At 40.4% G+C, this 20,016-nt stretch overlaps 3 protein-coding genes and 2 long non-coding RNA genes across 5 annotated transcripts; 3 read left to right on the forward strand and 2 right to left on the reverse strand.

The window, feature by feature from the left end:
• Positions 1-3,242: 3,242 nt before the first annotated feature.
• LOC6501309 lies at positions 3,243-3,927 on the forward strand. The gene has a single exon (XM_001954930.4). The coding sequence runs from the start codon at positions 3,393-3,395 to the stop codon at positions 3,756-3,758; it is 366 nt and encodes a 121-aa protein (XP_001954966.1). The 5' UTR covers positions 3,243-3,392; the 3' UTR covers positions 3,759-3,927.
• A 4,851-nt stretch (positions 3,928-8,778) lies between these two features.
• LOC6499276 lies at positions 8,779-10,120 on the reverse strand. Its single transcript, XM_001954932.4, has 2 exons — positions 9,949-10,120; positions 8,779-9,890 (listed from the first exon to the last, which is right to left on the reverse strand). Exons 1-2 carry the CDS (start codon positions 10,024-10,026, stop codon positions 9,129-9,131), a joined length of 840 nt encoding a protein of 279 aa, XP_001954968.1. The 5' UTR covers positions 10,027-10,120; the 3' UTR covers positions 8,779-9,128.
• A 108-nt stretch (positions 10,121-10,228) lies between these two features.
• On the forward strand, positions 10,229-10,663 carry LOC123257314. The gene is made up of 2 exons (XR_006507353.1): positions 10,229-10,376; positions 10,429-10,663. It is a non-coding gene; the product is annotated as an uncharacterized LOC123257314 (long non-coding RNA).
• A 1,075-nt stretch (positions 10,664-11,738) lies between these two features.
• LOC123257423 lies at positions 11,739-12,674 on the reverse strand. Its single transcript, XR_006507481.1, has 4 exons — positions 12,526-12,674; positions 12,387-12,457; positions 12,268-12,330; positions 11,739-12,217 (listed from the first exon to the last, which is right to left on the reverse strand). It is a non-coding gene; the product is annotated as an uncharacterized LOC123257423 (long non-coding RNA).
• Positions 12,675-17,130: 4,456 nt separating this feature from the next.
• LOC6501310 (intraflagellar transport protein 56) lies at positions 17,131-19,363 on the forward strand. Its single transcript, XM_001954933.4, has 5 exons — positions 17,131-17,370; positions 17,439-17,606; positions 17,666-18,550; positions 18,608-19,068; positions 19,125-19,363. Exons 1-5 carry the CDS (start codon positions 17,368-17,370, stop codon positions 19,321-19,323), a joined length of 1,716 nt encoding a protein of 571 aa, XP_001954969.1. The 5' UTR covers positions 17,131-17,367; the 3' UTR covers positions 19,324-19,363.
• The last annotated feature ends 653 nt before the right edge of the window (positions 19,364-20,016 follow it).

Here is a 20,016-nt window from a genome sequence, read left to right on the forward strand (position 1 = left end):
GTCGTCACGCCCACAACTAAACTGCGAAAACGGCAGACAGCCATCCGCACAAATCACAACAGAGAACAATAAGCAACAAAAAGGCGAAAATTTGCATTTTAATGCGCTTCACTTGTTTTGGCAACAATGCGAAGGGACGGCCTTCTTCCTCGAGAAAGGCAACTGCCGATGGAGAAAATTGCAGAGGCAGTGCAGAGAAATTTCCTTTCTCTCGGCACTAGAAATTTCTCAAAATCTCCATTTTTTGTCAATGACAACTAATCCTTTACTAAGCTTTTCAGGAACCCGCACTAATTAGTGTCATTCCTAATTAAATCTAACTAATTACTTATTAAATCTAAAACTCATATTGAGGTTGTTTTAAAATTTCTAATCCGACCACAAAACTTTCTAAATTTCCAGTTAAATGAAAAGTTTTTCAAAACTTTTTTGTCAAAACAACAATTTTTACTAATGTCACTTACAAATGTAAATTACCATCAATTTCTGTATTATTATATTTGAATGGGCATACTCGGAAAAAATTAAAACTTTTCATATAATAAAACGGGAGAAACTTTTAAGCCATGTTCCATACTTTATGGAAAAGTTTCCTTACTGATGGCCACACACCTCGTTGGTCCTTTCGTGTTGACCACAGCGTGAGTCTATCCTGATAAAAATACGAACACAATAATCAGAAATCATGGCAACAGGCATTGAAATGACACCTGTCTGTCTATTGTATAGTGCTCGGTCCCTTGGTCCGCTTCATTTGGCCTGAGAACTTTTGAATTTGCATATTTCAGTGGCCGGAAAAGTTTCCTTCACATTTTGTAACCCGCTCCACCGATTGCTGTCTGACAGTTGCCACAGTCGTTTTGAATTTGCAATTGTTTGAGAATGAATAGTATGGCTAGTTTACTACTGGCTTTTCCGATTTCGATATTGCTTTGTGGGCGCAAGGTGTTGTTGCATCTACATACCTCAGGCATGCATCTGAATGTACTTTACAATATTCTTTTAACCCCACTTGGGAGGGGAGTGAGTGTCTGTGGAATTATTTTGCAGAATTTCTATGAATTTATTGATTGGCACTGGCAAGTGAAATGCAAAAGAGCAGGGACCCAACTGAGAACATGACAGCATCATAAATATTCTATAAAGATTACACTGAGCCATTAATAATGGAAAAATATATCTGAAAAACTAGAAAAGGGTGTAAAATATGTATTTAACTGGTTTATTAAAATATTTATGCAATAGATATTGAAATCAAGGCTACATTTAGTAAATTTGTGATTATCTTTGGCTAAGAAACAGGTTTAAATTGAACAGGTAATATTTAATTTGAGCTCTATCATACTACATCATTCAGATTTAAATAGTACGTAAAATTTTTCTATTATACTTTTTTTGATTACCATTTTATGTTAGTGCTGTCGTCACTTCCCATGTGTTAGTTAATATTTTTTTTACCTGTATAACAAATAAAAACAACAAACACCACAATTGTTGTCCAAGTTTCCACATGCCAATGATAAAGCTCATTGAATCAATTCATAGCAGAAAACTACGACAAAGACAATAATAATCAGCATATGCAGCTACCAACAGTCATTGGCGTTTGACATAAATGTGAGGGGTAGGAGTAGAGGGTCCATGGCAGGATAAGACTAAAACAAAGCAATACGTATATATGCATTGCTGGAAAAGTTTGGCATTTCTTTTTTACTTTCGAGCTATCTGCTTTTCTCTCCTCACTTCTTATCGGTGGCTGTCATAAAAGTGTGGAACATTTTCAGCTACGTCATCATCAGCAACAATGATGCGGAAAAGGTTTTAGGGAGCAGGACGAGGAAGGACATCCACCCACATACATATACACCCCTCTCTACCCTCATATCTTGTCAAGTTTTTTTTTGGGGTTTGGGTTGGTTTGGGAAATGTTTAGAGTCTATAATCTTCAAATAATGGAAAAACTTTTGCTGTTAAGCAAAAGGAATGCCAAAGCTTAGATTTGTCTTTTATTTGCTGTTCTTCATTTTTTCTTTGTTTCTTATTTTTCCCCTCCCCCGCACTGCCAGGAGTTTTGATATTTCCTGTTGTTGTCCTTGTATGGGTGCGAGAGTTTTCCATGCAGTTGACAACCCTGGCATGCATGTAGGTGTGTGAGTGTGCTGCTCACTCGATTTTCAATTTATTTCGTTTGGTGTGCGGTAGTTTCAATTTTTTCCTCTGGATTTCTTTCATTTCTACTTTTTTCTGTTGCTTTTCCTTCTTTGAACGAAAACTTCATCAACTGTTTTGCTTCTACCTGTGGCTTAAAGTCTTCCAGCCAACACCGCAATGGGTATACACCTGCCACTCCCCATCCCTTCCCCAAGAGCAATCAGTCACCTTTTTTTCCCAAGCATTTTTTCCACTTTGGCATTTTCGAGCTCGTTTTTTTGTATTTTTGCTGCAAATTAAGTTTATGTCACAGCAAGAGGGAGCCATAGCATTTATGCCTTTGTGGCAAGTTAATTTCAATTTTATTGCCATTTGATTGAGATTTGAATGGAAGGTAATGGAAGGAAGGCATTGGCAAGGTGCCGCCATTAAGCCATTGGCAAGTGGAATGTGGCAAGTGGCAAGTGGCATTGGCCCTAAGCCATGGCTGATTAATTTCCCACATTTCGCCAAAAAGAAATAAATCAATTGAGAACTCGACCATACAAATGTCAACTGCAAAATACAAATTTCAATTGGACTGAGAATTTTCATGTTTAGTGAGGGGGTTTCCAATAAATGTCAAATTGAGATGGGTGATTATAAAGAAAATAAACCATTATTCGTAAAGAGTATTTATATTTCTTGGTAATAAAATTCGTTTTATCTTTAATATTTTCACCTGACAGGCCTAAAAAGTTCCCATCGCTATAAGCCATAAAAATCCAGCCCGAAAATAAGTTCAGCTCAATTTTGAGGCTCACAATAAAATACACGAAAGACCTTGCCCCTTGCACAAAAAAGTCTGTAGCATAATAAAAATGCGGGAAAAATGTAAAAAAAATGCTCAACAAAATATTAATGTTTTTTTCCCGTAAAGTATGAGGTCAATTGCACCGATTTCAAATTCTAAAGAGGCTAGTCTGAGTATAATTTCAGGTCAAGGAACCTCAACAGTGGTTTCAAAGGTCAACGAGGAAAAAGAGGCTATTTAAGAACTATTGGCGTCAGTTAGCAGTTCGTATTAAATATAAGTTATAAGTAGTATGCCAGTATTTATGTGGCAACAGATATTTATACATATTCCTCCAAAGAGAGGGGAATTCCATACACTTTTAATAACTTGTAAGGCACAAAACAAATTCTTAAACCAATTTCGGCAAGAAAAACCCCAGAAAAAAAACTAAAAAAAACTCAACAAAATGGTGGATGAGTACACTTCAAGCACTTTTCTGAATCCGCTCTTTGACCACTTGGCGGAATGGATACAGTCGGCCGGGCTGAAAGCCAATGATATGGGCCGCTTCATTGCCATTGTTCTGGCCTTGATTGCAATGAGCTATGTCCTGCTCTTTGTGGTTCGCATTCTGGTGGCTATAACATGGCCCACCTTGGTTGTGGTTGGATTCCTTCTAATATTACGCTTAATTACCTTCATGGAGGTGGCAGAAGGATTCAAGGAGCTGAATGGAGTGGTAAACTTTAGCTTAGTTCTTATAAGAGATCTGCTTCGCGAATCAATTGTGAATTCTCTTGATGACAACGTTGCAAAGACGTCGGTACAGTGAAGATACTTTCTTATTTTATACGGCTATCATTTCATCAATCATTTCGGAGTTGCACTTCTGGAGAATAAAATTTGTACTATAATTATGTATGATAAATTTTCAAAATTTAAATAATTTAAATTATATAAAGTCGAGCAAAAAAAACAAATAAACTGATCCTTTTTTTACATTCAAAAATGCCATTTATTTACTAAAGTGATAATTTAATTCACTCAAAATACGGAAACCAGACATAAGCCACAGAAATCCGGTAAAAGCAATTTCAAGTTTGGCTCATCCACTCTGTCAGAGTTCACTTGCCGTCGAAATAATTCCACTCGGCCGCAAAAATGTCAAAAGCCGAAACAACAACAAGGGCCATTTCCCGAATTTTCACATTTGTGCTGGCCTTAATTTACCATTGCTGGTTGCCAATAAGCCAACAATAAATGCACTCGATGCCAAAAGAAAAACCAAATTAAATTTCCCAAAAAGGTCTCGCCCGAGTCTGTTGAACAAAAAAACTGGAAATGCAATTTGTGTTCTCGTGGGTGTCGGTGAAAAAACCAAATCGTCGTTTTTGCATCACTTGGCTGCAATTTTATTGGCCTTGGCCATCTCGGTTTTCAGGATTCTGGTTGACACACACGTCTTCCTCCATGGCAATCCCGCCCTCAGCGTCCATCCATCTGCGGTAAGTTCTGTATGAGATTGCACCTGCATGCATATCGGTTGCAGGCCCAGTTCTTTTTCCGGCTTCTGCTCCTGCACCCGCCTATGCCCCTGCCACTATTTTCCATACCCCTGCCACCGACCTGGTTGCATATTCATATGCCACCCATTGTTGCCAGGCACTTGATGCGGGCGAGCTGATTTTTATGTGGCTGACCAAGCAGCGGGCATGGACCAGGTTTCGTCCGTTTGGCCATTTTCTGTTTGGTTTTTATGGTCTCGACGATGGAAACAAAAAAGAACCAGGGTTAAAATCAAGTCAATTATGGCTAGGATTAGGCGACAGGTGAATGCTCTTTTTGTTATTCTTCTTTTGACCTTTCAGCATTTGAGAATATACATATATTTTTGTTTTGAAAGGATCCACTTCGTTGGAATCATTGATATGTTATACTTATTTTACCTTCACTATACAGCCAGACCATGTCTTTAAAAAACAAATATCCTTTCACCATTACACATACCCTGCCTTGGAAATAGAGCAGTGTAACTCTCGCTCCGTTAGCGACATATCATGGATGGATGATAGGCTGATGGCGGACGACGGATGGCATGAGCTAAGGAGAGGTCCTGTGTGTGTGTGTCACTTTTAAAATATGCGCATTTTTGCAAATGACATTTCAGTCGCACCGCACTATCACTAATTGATATCATATGATGGAATTTATGCACAGACACCAGCCGACCGACCCCGACCAGCAAATAACAGACGAACTGCAAAGGACTTGCAGCTCTCGTCCTTCTGGTCGTCCCGATCGGTAATCGGTGCTTTTCATGACGGTTGGAATGGCGTATTCCTGGTGGCGACGCAGAAATTGTCGGGTTCATTGTTGCCCTTTGTTGTTTTTATTATAGGTAGTTTTTTCTGTTGTCGGTCGATTGCCGTTTCTCTTTTTGCGGTTTGTCGACGCGTCAGGACCGTCATGCGCCCCTGTCCGATATCCTCTGGCCGTTGTCGGATGTCCTGTCCGAGGTCCACTGTCCGTTGTCCGCTATCCCCTGTCCGTTGTCTGGTGCCTGAGGTTGGCCGCTCTGCGGCGCTGAGACTGCGGCCCGATCATTCATTTGTCAAGTTGTCAGGACACTGTTCGGCAGCGGTGGTGGCCAGGAAGGCTGCCGTTGACATCAAGTGCGCCATTTAGATTTCACAGCTTGCCATTTTTGGTCCATGTTCCTAGTGTTTTCGTTTCCCAAAGCAATTAAATAAAGAAAGAGTTATTCATATTGTAGTGAGGGATTTTTTGCATCAGTAGGTATTGCCTTATTAGTATTTAAAAATATATATAAGCATATCTACCGGAAACGCATCAGACAACCAAATCCTAGTTAAATTTTTATTGGTACCAGAATATGGAAAAAAGCTGCGTTCCCAGGGATTGCACCAATCCACTTGTCGACCGCCTGGACGACTGGATAAGATCAACAAAAATTGTAAACGGAGATGTTGGCCGTATCTTAGCTATGATTTTTGCTCTGGTAATATGCTGCTACACCATACTCTTTGTGGCCCGAATAATGGTGGCTCTAACCTTCCCTATCTTGATAACGGTGGGATTTCTTCTCTTCTACCGCTTTGTCACCTTCATCGAAGTAGGAGAAGGTCTCAGAGAGTTACCCAAAATCGTAGCTTTGGTAGCCAACTTTACCGGTGACATTTTGAATGAAGTCTTCGTAAAATAGACGCTCTCGGTACAACGCTGAACTTCTGTAGTTTTGTATGATTTTTCGTTAATTAATGGATGTCTTATAGGAACTGAATTTTTTTACATCAAATTTAAATAAACATAAAAAATCTCTTAACATAAGTGACGCACAACAGTGCTAAAGAATCGATACCCACTTCCCCATCACCACTTCAGCCAGGTCATTTAAAAGGCCTAAACAGCAGACAATGAGAGGGGTACGGACAGATTCCGATAGAGATACGGGACACAGACTGCAGGCCAGACAGAATCCATGTTTATGTCCTGGCCCTGGCAGCCAAAATGGCAAAATGCAAACCCGTTTTGCATTCCCGTTTACCTCGAATTCCCACTATTTCCACACCCTCTTGTGGGATAGTTTGCTTTCCGTTCGCAGGAGTATGCGACTGTTTGGACCAAATTTTGTCTGCTTGTTTTCACCATTGACCGTGAAGCTCGTTTCGCCGGCACGGATGCGAACTTTGTTGCTATTTTAGCAACTATTCCCCCGCCAGGCTTCCTCCGAACTCCAACTGACGGAGAAACGTGCGTTGTCTGCTACCTGACGGTTGACTTTCTTCCTCTAATGAAATGCGGTTACAAATGCAATTTTACATTTTTCACAAAAAAGCATTTTATCTGTCGACGCCAGGCCCAGTCCGAAAACGCAGACTCCAAAACTCCGGGCTTTGGCTCTAAAGTTTGGTGCACTGCAAAAAAAAGGTTTTTGTTACAATTAAGAGAGGAAAAGTAAAGAGAAGCTTTAATATTTAAATTAGGCTTAAATAAAATATATTTACAATTAGCTTACAAGCGTACAATCATTTAAATTAAATATTTACTGATAAGCCCCACCAATACATATTAGTACACCTTCTTTCTAATTTTATTATTTCTAAAAATATTTCTAAAATCAATAAAACAACTCAATGATAGCCCATAAATTTATTCAATCAAACACCTCTGTCTGTCACTTGCAGAATATCAAATAAATCGTTTTACCTTAAATATTTTCTTCAGCATCTTGAAATAAATATACAATTTCTGGCAAAAAAAGATAATTTTTTTTTTGTTCCTGTAGAGGAAAATGGCAGTAGTCCGTGCACGTGACATCCATGTGTCTATCTGGTCTTCTCCGTTCTCCCCCGATGTATGGGAATTTCCTCCATTGTGTTTGTGTTTCGAGCATGTTCCTGTTCGGGCCAGTGTCCCCAAGCTCTACCTTTGATTCTCCACCTCCATAGACACCGTTTCCTCTTTCCACACCCCCATGCATCCTATATGGCCCACCCCCAAACCCTCCAACCAGTCGTCAGCTTGTTTGCACCTTGTCGAAATTAGTGTTTGTACCGAAATGAACACGATTTGTTTGACCAGCAGGTGTTGAAAATACACTGTCCTCCGTTGGTCGAGTCGGTTTTCAGACCCCTTCCTCCCAGCGTTTGTCCCCTTTTTCTGGGCCACCCTTGTGCTCTGCTTTTCCATGTCATACGCGGCGTATGGGTAATGTTTTTCAAATTGTTGCGGTCAGTTTCAGAGACATTTGTTCCGAATTGCTCTGTTTTGTTTCGGTTTCTATGCTGGCAGCGGTTTCAGGTGATTGTCGAGCAATTTTATAAACATAATGGACACTTTGTTATTCGTTTGTACATTTTATGTGTGACTACTGCGGTGGCCCCAAGGCGTCAAAGCCTGATCCCATTCAAAACAATATTTCGATTGCCAAAAATAATTTCATTTAAATTGGCCCTCGAGAAATTCTTTGAAATTCGAAAAGTCAATTTCATGTTGTGCGAAGAACTTCACAATCTGATTCACTTTGTCGCATTTTTGTGCACTTGTGCAGGTAAAGGAGAGAAAACCCTTTCAGAGGTAAAATATTAATGTGCAACATCATTTTTCCATCGCAATTTTTCATGGCCAACGAACATCAAAATGCTGAAGTGCGGCCAAAATATGTCAGACTGCAAATCAAAATGGCAGACAGCACTGACAAATAAACAGTCACTCAGCCAGACGGATGGGAGGATGCAGCAGATGGAAGGACATTCCTGAAGGAAGAAGTGCAGAAAAACGAGAAAACCGGCAACTGCCGGTGATTGCAGTTGGGTTCGTCGTTTCAATGCCAAATGTCTGAAGGTAAGTAAGTGCAGCCTAGGCCTGTCAGCCATCAAAATGAGAATGAGTTTCGGTCTGTAGAGGTAGTAGAGCGCAAGACTACCCATCCCCTTGTAGAATCGCTCACTTCCCCGGCAAACTCATTAACAAGTTGGCACATAAAAGCCCAACAAATGCGGCGGTGAACGAAAGAAGTCAATGCCTTGGCGACAAGCTGCCGCATCAGCAGCCGCAACTAATGGCTGCAAGACTTGTGTCGGTTTTAGGAGTTCAGTCTCCATCCGCCCATCCACAATTCCCGCAGATCCACAGACTTCCCAAAGTTCTTTTTCGGCAAGGCCAAGGCAAATACTTGGCGGCTGCTCTGTGCAAGTTTTATTAAAAGCCAACAGTCGGCGACATCCTGCAAGCGGTTGGCCCAAGACGAGGACTTCTGGGCGGAGAGGGAGGACACGGTTTGATAAATACAGCCAAAATTATTATAGCCCAAAGTACAGACAAGCCTCATATGAATATACTATTTTTCCGACTATATTTTGAAATAAATATTAGGACCCAGTATTCTGGAACTAAATGTGATGTTTTTTTTCGACGATAGCTTTGAATTCTCTTAAAATTTAAAGATAGTACCTTATAGCCAATATGTACTCAACTTGCAATCCAAGAGCAACTACCGCGAAAATTATGGCTCACATGTGTTGCCAGTCGCAAACTACTCATTGGAACTGCGGATTTCTGGGACGACTCCAGACGGAGGAAGTCGCATCTTCTGTTTTCGTTTGCCAAGATGGAGTTCCCAGTCGAAATTATCGCCAAATAAATATCCTATGGGTGTGAGGTTGGACAAAACTATCTCTGGTTATGTGTTCATGTGGTTCTCGCAGCAGGCGTCGCGGGTGAAGTAGCACCGACATTGGCCGGTGGGGCAGCAACATGATCGTAGGATAGTCGAGCTGTACGGAAAAACAATTATCCTCCATTGGCCAACTATTTCGATGCACTCGTAGTGATAGCCCCGTTTAAATAAGACCTTTGGCTTTTTCTCATAAAAGTACGGCATTATCTCCAACAAGCAGGCATCCATACAGTTAACAAAAAATTGGGAGCAATCGACCAAGGGTGCCAGGTTATAGATGTCTTTGACGCCCTCGTCGAAGAAGTAAATGGCATTAAATTTCGGGGTCTCGTATCCGAAGATCTCCGCCACCTCATCCATCGTGTTGAATGAGTGCAACGTTGTGGCTCCTGAAGCGCCGCTGGGAAAATACAGCTGAGTGACCGTGTCGGTAACCAAAATAGGACTGGCACAAGCCGGGGCATCCGCCTCATCGGCCAGGACATAGCTGACGGGATGAGGTCCGTGTTTTAAAGCCGCCAGAGATCGCTCGAAATTCGGATGATTTGCCACGTGCGGTTTCACCTGCCGGAACCGACTTCTAACCCGGGCAATAAAATCCTCCCGTATGCAGCTTTGAACCGCCACTGTGGCCATTGGAAATGGCAGAAACGGTTCGTGCATAGCCTCGGCCAAGCAGTAAGCTGCCGTGTTCAGATCTCCATCCTTGGTAACACACATGAACCGCGCTCCGGGCCAGGTTTTCTTCGGTTTCATATCGTGCTTCTAATAATTGATAACAAAATTAGATTATATAGATTTCAGTACATAGATCTTTATTTGCCATTCTGGGTCCTCGCTTGTTGCACCTCAGATTGTGCACCATGTCGTAAGTCACAAAGTTGGATTTTATTTCGCACATGGTTCTCACAGAAAATTTGTCGGAATTTTTTATATTTATTATTATTGATTATTAAAACCTATTACTGTATAAGAATTGAAAAATCAAAAAAATAAGTGCCAACAAAATTTTGATGGTTTAAAAAGACTTTTAGTTCAAGGCTGAAAACTCTCACAAATAGAGCAATGAAAAGTTGTCCGAAATGAACTCCCCAGAAAGGGGACCTCCAATATTTTTGGCTGACTGAGTCTACTCCCCTTTTCACATACCCAATCATGGCGGAAAGTTAATGGAACCCAAAGAAAGCCAAAATTTCCATAGAATAAAGCAGAATTTTCTCACACAACTAGCGAAAACAAATCAAGCGCAAAGTAAGCTCGGCGAAAAAAAACAACATTTTGTTGCGATAAGAAACTTTCTCAGACTTGCAGCAAGGACTAACAAAGACAGACAAGGACACAACGAATTGAGAGAAAGGAAGGGAATAGGGAGCTTGCAAGGATACGATGGCCGTAAGGACAATGCTAATGCCGTTCGCTCAAGTGCCATCAGTGCAGGCCTTGTAGTGTCATATAAAGTCTAAACAAAGGTAATAAATAAGTTTGCCATTCTTGTCATACACTTGCCAAAGAAATTTGTCTTTAAATATGGTTTTATATATATTTTTTTTGTATGGAAGGGAAGGAAAAAATGCATTGTATAGACGTGTATAACCACATATATATTTATTCTGAAAAGTCATTCAAAAGTCCTTTTAACCACCCATTTTTTATGCATTTTGATTTTGCCTTTATGGACACAACAGAGCTTAGCTCCAAGGCCCATAAAATCAAAAAACTCATCTCTGGGACAATTGCGGTCGGCAATAAAGAAGATTTATAAAACACCAAAGCCAACTTTACATCGAAATGCACAATTATTTTTGTGAATTTTATCTCCAGTCAAGTACCGATAAAAGGGACAAACAAATAAACCTTTAATATTCAACTGAATACAATGAAAATTAAATTAGTAATTTGTTTTGCGGTTGATTTGTTTGCAGACTGAAATTCGGTAGTAGGTTGTCACTTACAAGTACAGTAAATATTATCAAGATTGAAAACTTTTTTTAAAATTATAATACTTGCTACAAAATAAAGAAAAAATATCAAAAATTAACTTTGAAAAAATTTAAAATAAAACTAATTTTGAAAACAACGTTGGCCTTGACAATTTTGCAATTCATTGGTGTGGAAGGCGTTTCTAACCGACGGAGAGAGCACGCTAACAAAAATTAACTAAAACATCAGTCGCAGCTAGTCAACTACCATGGTCCATTCAATTATTCATTTTGCATGCAATTTCAAATTTGAATTTCATTTATGCAACGTTTTAATTAAATTTTTTGCTTCTCTTCCACTCCTAACCACACTCACACCCCTTAAAATACAGGCACAGTATATTCGTGTGTAGCAACGACAGCAGCTGCCGCTTAAAGCCACAAAAATTACGCATACGCACTGTATATATTAAATTAAAAAAGTTGACAGAACGACAGCAGCATCGGAGGAAAAAGTTGTGACTTTTTGGATTTTGGTTTCCACATTCGGAAATTCAATTTGGATTTTATTAGAGTCGTTGAGTGCGCACGAAATTAGGTGTAATTTGAAAAATGTTCCACAATATGGCAGACACACAGATTGGAAATTGTTTGGGCCAAATGAGATCCTACATATTTAGATGAGAGTCTAGGATTATTTTTTTGTAGAAGAATCAAGACAAATATTTATTAAATTTTTTTTAAACATTTCCAGGGGTATACAGTAACGAGTTCTTAAAGTATAAGGGAAGCTTCGAGATAATTGTCATAATGCAGTCAGTAATATCATATCTTATAGTGTCAACATTGTCCAGTAGAAAATGCATTAGAGTAAAAGTTGGAGCAGGACATGAACTCCTATTCAGGTCCTGCAGCAACTTCATTGGTGTCGACATGAAACCGGCAGCAAATCAGCCAGTAAAGAAAACACGAGGTACTATGGATCCAAAAGCAGGAAACAACTTTCGGCATTTTAGAGTCCTTGTGTAGAATAGTCGTCAATTAATTTGGGTGGATCGCCTGGCAGAAGTATCTATCTGAAGAATTTTTGGCGGAAACTCAGTGCTGTTAATGTTTAGCACCCCGTCAGTCTGATCAATGCGTCAACTCTCAACTGGGATAAATGATTTAATTCTGAAAATAAAAATGTTCAATACAATTTAATACTGTGTGCAAGTACATACCTTGATACTATTTTTAACATTTTATGAGTAAATTAGTTACAAATCATTATTTTGACTAAGAAACTGTAGAATAAGTAATGAATAAACAAGGGAATATATACAATATTTCAATAGTTTACCTTTTTAATTGTTTGCACCAATATAGCGCTGTCTCCGGAAAACTTCCATTATGATAAGGCTTAAAAAAGGGCTGGAATAAAAAATGCAAAACAAATGCATTAAAAAACAAATTAAATTATAATTTTATTTTTTGCTTACCAGTGAAAACTTTTATTGAAATATTAGGAAAAAATCTAATAACTTACTGAGACGAGAGCTGCTGTTAAACTGAACTTTTCAAAACAATTTTCAGGTCTATGCGTTTGAAATTTAGTCATAGCCTTCTATTCCATAGATTTTTATAAAAATCCAGTCAAGGCCTTCTAAATGGCGTGGCATAAAATGGCCTACTGTTTAGTATGTATTTTATGTGAATTTTATACCAAATTTATTGACGTATCATTAAACATTAAACGTTTTTTAGCACTGTTATAGTTTTTCATATAAAATATTTAAAATTACAACCTTCAAAAGCATTTTCCTGAGGACAGATACCAATTTTCGTGATGGCTTCCCGCCGTGCATTGCATGATACGGGGAGGCACTTATGGCGAGGCACTCGGATTTGGCTGAGTGTTGCGCCAAATAAAGTATGAAAGTGCTTGAGCCGAGTATTAAACGCAATGAAAATCCTCCGGCCTGGGCAACCGCCTCTCCCGCCTCTCGAAATGGCCGTGGTTGGTACCCGGCAATAGGGATTCGGGAATCGGGAACCGGCAACCAGGAAGTGACTGTTGCCAAACATTTTCAACGAAAAGTGTTCGCATTGCATACATTTTTGGTGGGAGATATGGCAGGAGGCTGCTGGAGGAAGAGAACGAGCAGGAGGATCTGGTAGAGTGCTGGAGTGCAGTGGCAGGATACTGGATGCTGGCAGCTTGCCTCGCCTGCTTGTAGCAATGCATGCAAACAAGATTTAACGATAAAATTTTAATTAGTGCATAAATGGGCGCCTGATTGTGTGGGCGTGGTCGCATAGAGAGCAAGACATGCTGGCCATATATGTTCGACTTTGGCAGAAACACGGCCCAGAGACCCTACAGCCAGACACATTGCGGCTTTGGCACTATACTGTTTTTATTTGCCTTGGTTGTAGGGGTTGTGGGGGCAAGGTGGCGGGATGTGGATGGTATTGGGGATACTTCCTGCACTGCCTGGTAGAAATTAAGAAATTTTGTCTCTCCACCACGGCGTGGCATGTGCCGGGCGCCGTGTGTTTGTATTGCCATCGATGCGTAACTTTGGGCTGCAAGTCTGCCACGCCGATAAGCGTTAATTTGAAAGTTTCAGTCAAAATTTAAAAGGAAAAATATGCCTTTAAAGGACAATTTTTGAGCCTATAACTGTATAACTATTTAAAGGCGTTTACAAACATACGTAATTCAAAAATAAATCCACTTCAGCAAAGTCCAACAAAAGGCTAACTATTTTCGTATTATATTAAACTCACTGACACAGAAAACTCTAGTATACACGGCGAGGAAAATCATGTCGACGGCTTTCCACCTCAGGGCAAAAATTACTAACGGAAACATAGTACATTGAATGTATATAGTTTAGACTATGAGGCGTAACAGACCGACAGGTACTAACTTTATTCAATATTGTAACATGGCTCCTTGCTCGTCTGTTTTTATTTATCTCAAGTCGTGCCTTTTTCCATCGCATTTTCCTTTTTTCCTCCTTATTTTTGCTATTACTCGCCTCGGTTTTTTTTTACAACTCAGCTCGATAGCTGCCCGACATGCACTTTGCATACATTTTGCTTTTACGATCTGACGCTGCGTTTAAATATTTAGTAGATAGTAAACTATGGCCTGTCCGGGTTCTCCTCCATATGTGGGGGTGTGTGTGGGATGTATAGGCGCTCCAGTGATGTGCGTGCGCCTGTTAAAAAATTTATTAAAATAACCAACAGCATGACAAGGCACTGAACGTCTCAGCGAGATGAGACACTACGATGAACAGTGATTGGGGTATAGTATGGAATACTAGTGACTAAATAAAAAATTTCGAAAAAATATTTAAAATGGAGTATAAGATATAAAATTCTTGGATGTCAACGAAGCCAATAAAAAGTCCTTTTTTAAAGCTTTAAGTGTTTATTATTGTTATTTATAACTTAAATTAAAATATTAAAATTTTTCTATTTAATAAATTAAAAAAAACAATCAAATCACGTCTCAAATTTTTTGACATCACTAATCTATTGAGCCTCTAAAAGATTCCCTGGCCTTTGCACACACCCAATATTCAGATGACTGACTAAAATACAAAATTTATGTTTTAATTAAAATATGTAAATGCGCCAAATCGTGTGGAGCTCCACCCACAAAAATCCCATCCGTAGCGAGAAAATCAGCCAAAAACATTTCACACATTCGCCAATAATGCAATTGCCACAAAAGTGAAGAGCCACTCTCGCCGATGTGGAGCTCTAAACAAATTTGAAAAAGCTGGATTTTGGGGTAAAACTGTGAACCGCGATACAATTTTGTTATTTGCCTCTAATTGGAAACAACAGTTGTCTGATTTCTTTCATACATACATGTATATGTTTCGGCAATCTGTCTAACGAATTGATTTTGGTCACCAGAAGTGATAACATTTTAAAATTGGTTTAGAAATAAGAATCAAAACCAAAATTTTCTTTAAGACTATTATATTAAGTGTAAAATAAGCAAACTTTTGTGGAGAAAAAATCAGCTGGAGTAGAAACACATTGTGCTTCTTGACCCTTGACCGGGGAACCCAATTTGAAATCGTTAAAGTTCAGTGCCCCATTATTATGCATGCTTCAGTGATATTCAACCATTTTGTGTGCTAAACCCGAAAGTCAAGCAGCATTCCCATCGTGACCAATAAATTCGGCAAGATGTCCATTTTTATTTATTTTCGCATTTCTAGTGTTTAGTTTACGCTTGAGAAAATCGCCATTTTCTCAACTTCATTTTGAGGAAATATTTTTATATGCAACTGCAGGCAACATGTGCCTCAGGACCCAAGGATAAAGACCAAAGTCCAGGCCTTTCTATATATATAAAAAAAAAAACCAAGGTATAAATAAATCGAAGGAGCAAAAGGGAGAAAGAAACTCAACTCAAGTCGACTCTGTCATTGCCATTTCAATTTCCGTTTGAATTTTGCACTTCATTTCGCAAGTTCGCAATTTTCTTCAGAGAAATCCAGTCCGAACCAAAAAAAAACACAAACCGGAGAACAGAAGGCAATGCAAATACGAAAGTGTATAAACAACACAAAACGAGCAGGCGACACTCAGCGTGAAGGAGAAGATGACAATAAATTGTCGCAGAGGGAAGGCCATGGTACGAAAAAAAGAAATTGTAAACACGAACAGCTCTCCATGATAATGATGGAAAATCATGGGCCCGGGCGAGAGACAATTGCACGTTACAGTGACTGTTTTCTTCCAACAGCCTCCCCAGCCGAGCAACAGCAACAGAAACAGCAACTCAGTCCCAAGCCCAGGATCCCGACATCATCCATTGCCTGCTGTTTATTTGTTTGACAAATAACGAGCCAAGCCCATAATGAAGGAGGTGCAAATGATGTTGGCATTGTTTATTCGACTGCGAAATGTAATAGGCGCCTTCAAGGAGCAGTGCCCAGGACCAAGCCATCAAGCTGGGCGGGGTCTTGACTCCCAGATTTCCATTCCACAACGTTCCTTTACTTTACGTTTTTTATGGCTGATTTGACGGGAAACGGAAACGCGGAATTGCAAAAGCGCAATAAAGTGTAGCATAAACAAAGGCGCGCACACCGAATGAGTCCAAAAACAGCCAGCAGATGGAAATAGATATATATATGTATGTTAAGGATATAGAAGGGACAGCAAGTATGCTTCACTTGAAAGTAAATTTGTTTGCCTTGCTTCTGCCGTTTGTTTTATTTTAGGCGGCAAACAGATTGTTTTTCATCTTTTATCTGCACTTTTATATTCAATTTGTTTCGGTTTCCGTTTTTCGGTTTAGAACGGTACTTGCGGCTGTGAAGTTCAGGAGATCAGGGAAGCATATGTATTATGCTTTATAGTCTAATAGATCAAACCCTTAATATTAAAGTTTTCAAGCTCGAACTGACAATACTCACAATTTGCCATGATTTTGTTGCATAAGATTGTTTTCGATTTTGCACTTATTTTTCCATTTGATGGCGTACGAGTTTGCTCTGGAATAACAAAAATTCCTGACTCATGTCTATCACCAGCGCACACACTCAGGGCTGGTGTGCGGGTGTTCGTGTGAGCCATTATGCTGTGTCAGCAAGGCAGAGGAAAAATACTCTCGTATCCCAAAGTATTGCACACACTAGTGGATCATGGGAGGCGCCCGGATTGACGCATGCATATCTCGCTTGAGGCTGCCTGCATATTTATGATTCGGGTGCGTCTTATAAATAAAGCAAATTTCAAAATGGAAATGCAACAATGCAGCAGCATCTCCACTGTGGAACTGTGTCAACAATGCGTGCCAGAAGGCTGCCACACAACAGCATTTTTCTTCCCCAGCAGGCAAGAGTCTGTTCAAAGTACCTTATGGCTTTCGGAAAATTATTTTCAAAGATTTTTAGGCGATTTCTTAAAAATATACATTCATAAAATATTTAAAATTTTTAAATATGATATAAGAAAATCGCATAGCCAAAAGCAAGCTTAAAATACTTACCAAAAAGGCAAACAAAAAACCATAACACATTTTCTGACAAACGCTGAATATATCCCCGGACTTAAGGGTGGCAGTTCTGTCGGATCAACAGTTGGTTACAGCTAGCAGATACAGTATATGCTCCAGTTACAGATACAGATGCCAAGGGGCGCTTTCTGGGCGCAGTGAGGCATGCATGAACTGCTTTATCGACGCTATGTGGGTTGCCAAGCGACCGTAACCAAGAAAAAATTCAAAACATAAGGCCCAAACACTGAGGAGCCAGCAAGGCGTAAGGAACAAAAATCCCAGGCAAAGGAAAAGCTGAGAAAAAATGGTAAGAAATGCGACAAGCGCCTGAAAAATTTTGTCAGTCCGAGATATACTTATGCGCTTTACAACCAGATACTTTCACGTGGAAAAACCGACTCGGCGAGCTCAAGGAACGCGGCCAGCGGAGGTCCTGGCAGCGGCCTCGGAGTCACCAGGCAGGCACGAAAGACTCCGGTGCCGGCATCCCTCGAGGATTTCATCATCAAGCGAGATTACACGGGTGCCAGGGCTTTTCTAGAGGTATATAGATATTGAAATAGTACAGGATATTAGTTTTTAACACTAGCAGCTCATTTTAGTACGCCAATGAGGACGAGGACGAGGAGGAGGGTGCCCAGGCCATAAAGCAGCGGCAAGTGGATCAATGGATTGCGTTCTGCAACTTTCACCTGGGCGACTACCAACAGGCTCTTGGCCAATACAAGTCTATTCAAAAAACAGCCCCGTTCCCCGATGGGAAAGTAAATCTTAACTTGGCCGTCTGCATGTTCTACCTGGGCCTCTACGAGGAGGCCCAGCAGCTGATGGAGAAGGCCGCGGACAGCCTGCTCAAGCAGCGCCTCCTGTTTCACTTGGCCCACAAATTGGGCAACGAAGAGCAGTGGACTGAGCTCCAAGAGGAGCTCCAGAACTCGTCCAGCTTGGAGCAGCAACTGAGCTTGGCTTCGATGCACTATATGCGAGCTCACTACCAGGAGGCCATAGACGTCTACAAGCGAGTTCTCGTGGACAACAAGGACTATATGGCCATCAACGTGTACTTGGCCCTGTGTTTCTATAAACTCGACTACTACGACATGTCCCAGGAAGTGCTGGACGTGTATCTTGGCCAACACAGCGATAGCACGATTGCCATAAATCTGAAAGCCTGCAATCGATTCCGACTATTTAATGGTCGCGTGGCGGAGCAGGAGATCAAGAACATAGCCGACAATGGAACCTTCGGAGCAGATCTTCTGCGGCATAATCTAGTGGTTTTCCGGAATGGCGAGGGAGCCCTGAGAGTTCTACCTGGCTTGCTGAACATCATACCCGAGGCTAGGCTGAATCTAGCCATTTACTACTTGAAGCAAGGAGATATCCAGGAGGCACATGCTTTGATGAAGGAACTGCAGCCCACCTCGCCGCATGAATATATTCTGAAGGGCGTAGTTCACGCTGCTTTGGGACAGCAACTAGGATCGGTAAGGCAATTTATTAGGGAAATTTTAATAGAGTTCTTTAATTTTAATCCCCTCCAGAAAGAGCACATCAAGACGGCCCAACAGAATTTACATTTGGTGGGCAGTTCGGCCACCGAATGTGACACCATACCAGGCCGCCAGAGCATGGCTTCGGCATTTTTTCTCTACGAACAGTTCGAGGAAGTACTCGTGTACATGAACTCCATAAGGAGCTATTTCGTCAACGATGATGTTTTCAACTACAACTTTGCCCAGGCCAAGTGCGCCACAGGGTATTACAAGGAAGCGGAGGAGTTGCTAATGCAAATTTCCGACATGGATATCAAGAATCAGCACACATTCTGCATGATCCTGGCCAAGTGTCACATCCACTGCGGTCATCCGGAGCTAGCCTGGAATGTGTTTATCACGAGGGACACAAATGCCGAGGCCTTCATCCTATTGCAATTAATTGCCAATGAGTGCTACAGGTGCGAGGAGTTTTGGGTGGCAGCCAAGGCCTTCGACATGCTTGAAAAGTAAGTTAAATTTTAGTGCTAATAACATGAATATTATATTGATATGGTTTCATCAGGCTTGATCCCAGTCCTGAGAATTGGGAAGGTAAACGTGGAGCCTGCGCTGGAGTTTTATTTGCCTTGGCCACTAAAGCTCATCGAGGTCGTCCTGGTGGGGGAATCACCGAAGTCATTGGACTCCTTCGCGATTCATCGAATGGTCAGGCAGAAGCTATGATTAAAACAATAAGAAAGCACATTAATAGTTTCAAATAATTCTTTTATATGGAAATATATATATTTTTACTTAACCAGACTTAACCTGTTTATTGAAAATGTTCTGAATTAATCAACAAGGTGATAAAATAAGTCAGATAATCAAATTTCATCAAGATGTTTCCATCTTAATCAATTGAATTCCTTTGATTTTACATTTGATTTGAGATAATTGAATTTAATTTGCCCAACCAAGGCTCTATTGGTTTTGATGGCTCATTTTAAATTTATTGAGTATCAAGCATTGAAAAATAATGCTAATTTATTAAGGATTCGCCTAGCAGCATTCTTGGCATTATTACTGATTAATTTGCGGCACACACGCTCATCAATTTGTATCCGCAAACCACTTTGGCTAATTAATTTGATAGAAATTTTGCGAAGAAAAGTGACGCTGGAAAATTGCAAAAGTTATGCCAGCCAGTGCCCACTTAATAAATCTGGCACAACAACTTTCAAAAACTAATTGATAATTAATGGAATAAAATCCCATCTTCGTCTTCTCTAGCTGCCGACGCTGCCAACAAAATTCTCTGCTCAATTTAATTCCCTTGAGAGGCAATTATGCTTGAAATGTAGCCGCCTTGTCCTCATCCGGCCCCCATGTTGCCCCCAAATGCCGCCTCTTTCTTTGCCTGCAGTTTGCTTTTGTTCAATTTGCTGGCCATTTTGCCTGCAGGACCTGGAACTGGA

The sequence above is a fragment of the Drosophila ananassae genome, chromosome 2L, assembly GCF_017639315.1.
Source record: "Drosophila ananassae strain 14024-0371.13 chromosome 2L, ASM1763931v2, whole genome shotgun sequence".
Taxonomy (NCBI): domain Eukaryota; kingdom Metazoa; phylum Arthropoda; class Insecta; order Diptera; family Drosophilidae; genus Drosophila; species Drosophila ananassae.

Bases quoted from the DNA above. Each gene is read 5' to 3' on its own strand.
- LOC6501309 (XM_001954930.4), top strand. From the start codon at position 3,393: ATGGTGGATGAGTACACTTCAAGCACTTTTCTGAATCCGCTCTTTGAC.
- LOC6499276 (XM_001954932.4), bottom strand. From the start codon at position 10,026: ATGTGCGAAATAAAATCCAACTTTGTGACTTACGACATGGTGCACAAT. The intron at 9,891-9,948 runs GCAAATAAAGAT...ATCAATTATTAG, and splicing joins ACAAGCGAGGACCCAGAATG to AAGCACGATATGAAACCGAA.
- LOC6501310 (XM_001954933.4), top strand. The intron at 17,607-17,665 runs GTATATAGATAT...AGCTCATTTTAG, and splicing joins GTGCCAGGGCTTTTCTAGAG to TACGCCAATGAGGACGAGGA. The intron at 19,069-19,124 runs GTAAGTTAAATT...TGGTTTCATCAG, and splicing joins GCCTTCGACATGCTTGAAAA to GCTTGATCCCAGTCCTGAGA.